This window comes from Vulpes lagopus, chromosome 4 (assembly GCF_018345385.1).
Source record: "Vulpes lagopus strain Blue_001 chromosome 4, ASM1834538v1, whole genome shotgun sequence".
NCBI classification, from domain to species: Eukaryota; Metazoa; Chordata; class Mammalia; order Carnivora; family Canidae; genus Vulpes; species Vulpes lagopus.
The window spans coordinates 130,556,919-130,564,455 of NC_054827.1; the positions used below are offsets into that span (position 1 = coordinate 130,556,919).

General features: G+C 58.7%; 1 protein-coding gene across 1 annotated transcript; it reads left to right on the forward strand.

The window, feature by feature from the left end:
* The first annotated feature begins 2,559 nt into the window (after positions 1 to 2,559).
* On the forward strand, positions 2,560 to 6,724 carry MSX1 (msh homeobox 1). Its single transcript, XM_041751219.1, has 2 exons — positions 2,560 to 3,246; positions 5,508 to 6,724. Exons 1-2 carry the CDS (start codon positions 2,778 to 2,780, stop codon positions 5,948 to 5,950), a joined length of 912 nt encoding a protein of 303 aa, XP_041607153.1. The 5' UTR covers positions 2,560 to 2,777; the 3' UTR covers positions 5,951 to 6,724.
* The last annotated feature ends 813 nt before the right edge of the window (positions 6,725 to 7,537 follow it).

Sequence of the window (7,537 nt, forward strand, 5' to 3'; positions counted from 1 at the left end):
GGGCGCAGGCGGTCTGCTCCCAGGAGGCGAGGGCGCGACTTCAAGGGCCCCTGCGCCGGCTGCTGCCTTTGATCGGGCCGCCGCTGGCGCCTAAAAACAACATCCTCGTCTGCCTATTAGGCGCGCTGAGGGATCGTGACAGATTGTTTATCCCCGCAATTAGCGATGCGGCCCTTCTCCCGCCGTCCGGCTGGCCGGGCCTCGCTGCGCCGCCTCCGGTGACAGCCCTGAGACCCCTCTGCGCCGCGCGGCCGCCTCTGGGGTTCGAGCCCCTGCTCTGCCCCGAGCCAGAGGTTCTCGGCTGCCGGACTCCAAGTGGCTCTAGAGCCCCTGAAGTTGTTTTTACCGATGCATATTTTTCCCCCCTACGGAGGACGCTCTTAGTTACATCAGGTTCTCAAAATGATGTGAGAGTCAAACATTTTGAGATGGGAGATGGGAGTAGAACAAAGCAAGCCCCCGGCAGAGAGACACGCTGCTCGCTTTTGACACAATGACCTAAAAAGCCAAGGGCTCTCGGTTGGTTTCCTCTCCCCCTATAACCCCGGTGCAGAGCGAGATTCCAGCTTGGTTGGCTGTGGGGTGTTACAGCGACAGATAAATTAAAAATGCAGGCAATAAAGGTCCGCTGTCCTGGGCCGGGCTGCTAGCAGGGGGTTCGGCCTACAGCCTTCCTGAGCATCTGTTCGGTCAGCCCTAATATGGGTTGTACGGCCTCCTCTCCTTGCACCCCCAGGCGTAGTTCCCGGGCCTCGGTTTCGCTGCCTGGTGGAAGAACTCTCTATTCATCCTGTCCCTAACCCCCACCCCTCCAGGGGTCCAGGGAGTTTAAGAGAGGCCGGGTGGGCTCACCGCGCCTCCAGCTGGGCCCCACCGGACCTGGAGGCCCCGAACCCTGCCCCACGCTTGCGTTGCAGTCTCGGGTGAGTAAGGAATCTGGAGACGCGGGGTAGATGTCACAGATGCGAGTATTCCTGAACCCGCCCCAAGGCCTGCACGTAGCTCTGGGGCCTATGGGCAGATGTGAGGCTGCCGATCACCCTGGCGTCCGCAGCCCGACCCCTCCCGCCAGACCCCGGACGCCGTCAGGGTAATAAAGTTCCCGCTCTAGCAATTCATTTTCCTTAATCTGGACGCCCCTAATCTACAGCTTTTATTGGGCCCAGTTAAAAGGCGAGGGAATTCGCTGTCCCTCCGCGCTCGGATAATTACCCCTAAATGGCCGCGGCAGCCCCTTGTGTTTCCTGGAGATTAGAACCCCGCAGCCATCAATGGTCGGTCCCGGTGAGCCGCCAATCACCGCCGCGGGCTCCCCGGGAGCCGCCGGCCTGGGCCCCGGGATAAGAGGCCATAAAGAGTTGGCGCAGAAAACCCCCGAGCCCCGACCCGACTTTGCATAGATCTCGAGTCTCCCCATACTTCCAACTCCTTTTCCTCCATTTTTTTTTTAAAGCAGGAAAAAAAAAATCACGTTTCCTCCGAAACTGGCAAAATAAGAGTTCTCAAGCCCAGCTACCAAGGATCCATCCCGGGAACAGTCTTCCTTTCCCCCTGCCCCCTCCCACAAATGCGCCTCCCCACTCCTGTACCATCCTGGACGCAGAGACAGGGACGTGTTTTTGTTTCCGCGGACGCTCCGAGGTCACGTTAAGGCCAGACCAGTGTTTTGTTGACGTTTCTGCTGGTTTTATTTCAATAAGTTCTATATCAAAAGGACCCGGCGGCTCCTTTCCCCCAGCTGGTCGCCGCTATAGGTGTTGTAATCCTCCCGGGGAAGCTCACAGCGGGGGGGAAAAAATACCCATCATGAATGAAAAATCTATTACCGACCCCGGATAATATTATGTATTTTTATCCTTAGCATCCCTAGCGCCACAGGAGAGTGGCTTCTTTTAGGCAAACTTCAGTCCAGCGCTTAGAAAGAGACAAAGGCCCACTTTTTTTTTTTTTTTTTTTTACGCAGAGGTAAAGTTTGGAAGATTGAAACAGGAAGAAAATAAGGGTGTGTAAAAAAAAAAAAAAAGAAATTAACTGTCTTTCTACTAGAGTAAAGCAACCATGCGGATTTTTTGACCTATAAGAGAAACACGGACGAAATGACTCCTCCGAAGTGATCGTGGTAGAGAAGAGGGGAGGCAGGTAGCGGAGGGGACAGAGCAGCCCACGCGGCCGCCGACTGCAGAGCAAGGTAAGGGGCGCCTCGGTAGAGAACCGGGGAAGCAGTAGAGGAAACCAGGAGGCGTGGGAGGGGGCGGTGGGCAGAAGCGAAGTCCCCCGGGAGCAGAGAAAACTGGAGCCCGGCCGGGGCCGCGGGAGAGACGGGCGGCCCCGGCTGCAGCGCCCGAGAAAGTTTCTCCCGCGCCCCCCCCCGCCCCGCCCTCCGGGGCCCGGCCCCGTCCCGCGCGCCCCGCGACCCAGGGCGCCCCGGGGCCAGTGCGCACGAGCGCGGCCCAATGGCTGGCGCCGGGCCCGCCCCCTCGCGCGCTGATTGGCCGCCGCCGCGCGGGCCTCGCCTTATTAACAAGTTCTCTGGGGAGCTGCGGCCCGACCCGGAGCCGGCGAGCGCGCCCGGGAGCTCGGCCTGCGCCGCCGCCCGCGCCCGACCAGGCCCCGAGCGCCGGAGCTGGCCTTCTGGGGAGGGGCGGGAGGCGCGCGCGCCAGGGCCCGCCCGGCCAGGGCCCCGGGCGCTGCGACCGGCCGGCCGCGCTCCCCGCCCGCCCGAAGCCCATGCGCGGCGGCTGGCCCGTGCTGCGGCTGGAGGGGGGGCCCGGCTCTGCATGGCCCCGGCTGCTGACATGACTTCTTTGCCACTCGGTGTCAAAGTGGAGGACTCCGCCTTCGGCAAGCCGGCGGGGGGAGGCGGGGGCCAGGCCCCCAGCGCCAGCGCGGCCACGGCGGCCGCCATGGGCGCGGACGAGGAGGGGGCCAAGCCCAAAGTGTCCCCTTCCCTGCTGCCCTTCAGCGTGGAGGCGCTCATGGCCGACCACAGGAAGCCCGGGGCCAAGGAGAGCGCCCTGGTGGCCTCCGAGGGCGCGCAGGCGGCGGGCGGGTCCGCGCAGCCCCTGGGCGCCCGGCCCGGCTCTCTGGGAGCCCCGGACGCGCCGTCTTCGCCGCGGCCGCTGGGCCCTTTCTCGGTGGGAGGACTTCTCAAGCTGCCAGAGGATGCGTTGGTCAAAGCCGAGAGCCCCGAGAAGCCCGAGAGGACCCCGTGGATGCAGAACCCCCGCTTCTCCCCGCCCCCGGCCAGTAAGTAGCCAGCGCCCGGTCGGCGGGGGAGGGGGCCGGGCCTGCTAGTCTCCAGCGGCGCGTACCTGCGGCGGCACCTGGAGCCCGAGCTGCGGCTCGCTTGGCGGGGAGGCACGGCGCTACCCCTCTCCCCTCTCCCATCAGCTGGGGGCACGGAGGCCTGGCGGAAACCCGCTCTCGGTCCGCTCTCGCGGGCCCCTCGCCTTGGCCCGGAGGGGACGCTGCGGGTGGGAGTCAACTGGTAGGACCAGGTGTCCGCGCACCGTCTCCTTCAGCCCTCACCAAAGGACCCCAGGAGCCCCCACTTCCCCATCTGCCCCTAAGCCCTGTTACTCCGCCGTCATCCCTGCGGGTGGGTGCGAGGGGTGCGGACGTCTTCCCTGCGCACAGAGTTTCACTTTCTCGTAGTAGAAGACTGGCCCCCCTCCCCCCCGCATTCAAGTATCTCTTTGCCCAGAGGTTCTGAACCTCTTGCAAAGTTCCCCCTTCAAGTTTGGGGCAGATACTTAGTGCTCGCGGGGCTGGGCCCTTCAGTGGGAGGGGGCGCTCAGGTTCCAGCCGAGGGGGCGGGGCACCAAGTCAGTTAGTGGGAGGCGCCCCCTCCCTGGCGGTGGGGAAGCGCCCTAACCTCGCCGACCCGGTCCCTGAAGCGGACTCCAGCAGTCCCAGGCGCGCTCGGGGTCGTTCCAAGGCCTCGCGGCCCCCCGGCTCCTCTTGCCCAGCAAACACGCTCGGAGATATTTCAGGAGCACGGGAAATTCCCAAGTTTTCCTCGTTTCCTCCGATTATTTTGCGCGGCATAATAGCAACCCGAATTCAATGGCGTGATGCTGAGGAATGATTTTTATCTGGGGATTAAACGTCTTTGAAAGGCCAGCCCCTCCCTAGGCCTAATGGCTGGAGAAGTGGCCCAGGGCTGTGCTGTCGCTACCGCAGGGAGTGACGTTTCCCTGGGCGCCCGCCCCTCAGGCGGCCGGGCGGAAAGCGGGTTGGGGGCCAACTGCTTCCCGGCTGTGAATGGCCTGGAGCTGGGAAGAAGGGGGATGTTAACACGAGGTTTCGTTTGACTCATATCCTGGTGGTCTGTGAGCCCAAAGGGTCATTAAAGCACACACACACACACACAAACGAAAAAAATGCATGCTTAGGCAAAACCCGCATGGTGAAACATTCTGGGCTTGATTTCATTTTTCCCAAGGGAGGCTGCTGGGTAGGGAAAGCAGCTTTTCAGGACTTGGGAATTCAGTTAGGGGCTTCCCCAGGACCCCAGAGTCTCTGCGATCCCCGTTGCCCTGGAAATAATTTGTTCTACGTTATATCTGACCATGGCTGCCGGGAGTGGCAGGGGTTGACCGGGCCAGAGGACTCAGTCTCGGACCTGTGGGAGCCTTCTGTCTTGGTGCTCTGGCAACGGCGCATCCCTGAGGTTTATTTTGAAGCCATAAGGAAAAGCCTGGCACCTTTGTCCTCTGCCAATGGAGACACAGGTTGAGCAGAAGTGATCTCAGTCTCCCTCCCACCTACTCCCATTTGTGTGTGACCAGAGGACCAAGGCACTGAGGGTGAGAGGGACCCAAGAGACAACAGACCATCAGAAGTCCCTCCACCCCCACCAGCACTTCATATATTTGAGATATGGCAGTGGTGCCACCTTCCTGACGGCCTGACCGCGGAGCCTTGCTCTGCCTCTGGGTCCCCTGGGACTGCCCTTAGAACCTTGTAGGAACATGCTGTTCCAAGGGAAAGAGTGGAATTTGGAGATCTGGGTTGGATGCCACGCAACGGCCTAGCCTAGCGCTGAACATTCGATGAGCACAGATAAACGTTGAGCCAACCCACAATACTGGATTCAGTGATGCTGGGTTGGGTGCAGGGCCTTTCCCGCACGTTTCAGCAACCTCATTAACACCTACGGATCCTACACTTACACATACGGCCTCGTTCGGAGGAGGGGACCCCCTAAGCTGCCACCTAGCATTAAGGCATCCCACCCCTTCCCAGTTAAGTTTGGGCCCTGAACATTTCACCTGGAATCTTTGTATCCTCATTTGCAAGAAGTAGACAGGAACGTCTACCCCGCGGGGTGTGACAACTGGAGAAAATCTTTTCCAAGTGTCACCTCCCAGCGCCTGGCATCCGAGGTGCTTCACGAAAATGAATGGCCGGTATTGATACTGACCACTCTTACCTGTGGGCAGATGACACTCCCGCGCCGCTCTCCTAACCCGCTGCCTTTCTCTCGGTGTCCCCCCCCCCCCCAGGGCGGCTGAGCCCCCCGGCCTGCACCCTGCGCAAGCACAAGACCAACCGCAAGCCGAGGACGCCCTTCACCACCGCGCAGCTGCTGGCGCTGGAGCGCAAGTTCCGCCAGAAGCAGTACCTGTCCATCGCCGAGCGCGCCGAGTTCTCCAGCTCGCTCAGCCTCACCGAGACGCAGGTGAAGATCTGGTTCCAGAACCGCCGCGCCAAGGCCAAGAGACTGCAGGAGGCCGAGCTGGAAAAGCTGAAGATGGCCGCGAAGCCCATGCTGCCACCCGCTGCCTTCGGCCTCTCCTTCCCGCTCGGCGGCCCCGCGGCGGTGGCGGCGGCGGCGGGCGCCTCGCTCTACGGTGCCTCCGGCCCCTTCCAGCGCGCCGCGCTGCCGGTGGCGCCCGTGGGACTCTACACAGCCCACGTGGGCTACAGCATGTACCACCTGACTTAGAGGGTCCCAGGGCCGCCTACCTGTGGTACCAGCTGATTGCTCCAGCCCCGGGCTCCTGCAAGCCGCAGGAGCCCTCCCCGGCGAGCTCCCCTGGTCGGCAGCGCCCGGCTCCTTCTCCCTGTAACTCCCACGCTGCTCCGGTTTATCCTCGGCTGCTCCCTGCGTTCACTCTCCGTTGTCTGATCCCCTCCCCCGAAAAGTGGCTGGAAGGGGCCCTTAACGCTCTTCTAGAATCTAGATCTACCCTTTGTATTACAGATGGAGGGACTGGGGTTAGAGAGGTGTTGACTTCCCAGCGGTCCTCAGCAGAGTCAGTGGTCCGACCAGCGCTGGAGGCTGCATCCTGTCCTGACACCAGGCGGGAGAAGCACTGAAAAAGGCACGTTTGAAGATTTTGGAAAATAAGAACAGTTGGAGGAAAAAAAAAAAAAAAAAAAAACCAGAGAGAAGAGCATGCCCGGGGAGATGGAAACCCCGGTCCATCCATGGGAAAATTTAAGAGAATTTCAACAGCAAAGCGTCTGCTTTCGGTGGGGGGAGGGGGGATACACAGATGCGTTGCCAAGGTAGGTTGAAGGTACCTCTCTCACCAGTACCAGAAAAAAATTGTAAAATAAAATTTAAAACTCCTGTTTCTATTTAACAGTACATTTGTGTGACTCTCAAGAATCCCTTTGGAAGGGATTGTGTGTAATATACTGTATATTTGAAATTTTATTATCATTTATATTATAGCTATATTTGTTAAATAAATTAATTTTAAGCTACAAAAAACGATCTCTTTATTGATTTAGGCTTTTATTTGAATTTTTACTTCTTGCCTTCTGTTCACATATACAATTGCTTTTCAGCATGATGGTAGTTTTACACTTGCACCTTTCAAAGGTGACAACAGGATATTCAGGATATTCGGGGAGGGGGGGGTGTCTTTTTGAACACGCAGGACAGATCTGCGTTAGCAAAGTCAAGTGGAGAATTGAAGCAATTACCTGGGATAATTAGGCTCAATTTTCCAATTCACTTTAAGCTGAAATCGACACTTGCTCAGGCGACCCATAACCGACTCTTTCTTTTTTCTTCCCTTTTAACCTGTCTATGAAAACAAAGCGAATCACCCAAATGGTTTGATGACTGCAGACAGCTAATCCAGACAATTCCCACCCCCGCAAACCTGTTTTTCCCACAGGAGGCCAGGTGGGGGGCGGAGGCATTGCTTTGCTTCTCTAAATCGCTGCGCTGGTGTAGGCGCCGGTTTGTGGATCTAATTTTGAGCTGCCATAATGTGAACGCCTTCACACCCCCTATTACGACCCCTAAAAACAACACTTTACTGAAAACCCAAGGCGACAGTACACTTCCCACCTTGGCTTGTCCTTTGCATGAGCCCCTGCCTCCAAACGCTCACAAACTTGGTTTTTCTTTTATATAGTAGGTTAAATTCGGGCTTCCAGGAGAATATATTTGAACGGGCGCCAAGTTTAGCCTCCTGGGGTTGGAATTCTGCAAGGATGTTGATGGCAGAAAATGATCTCTTGGTAAACAGAGCCTACTATGTTCCAGGCACCGCTCTGTTCCCTTTTGAATTGG

Coding starts and splice junctions, on each gene's coding strand:
- MSX1 (XM_041751219.1), top strand. CDS start 2,778: ATGGCCCCGGCTGCTGACATGACTTCTTTGCCACTCGGTGTCAAAGTG. Junction 3,247..5,507: donor CTTCTCCCCGCCCCCGGCCA/GTAAGTAGCCAG, acceptor CCCCCCCCCCAG/GGCGGCTGAGCCCCCCGGCC.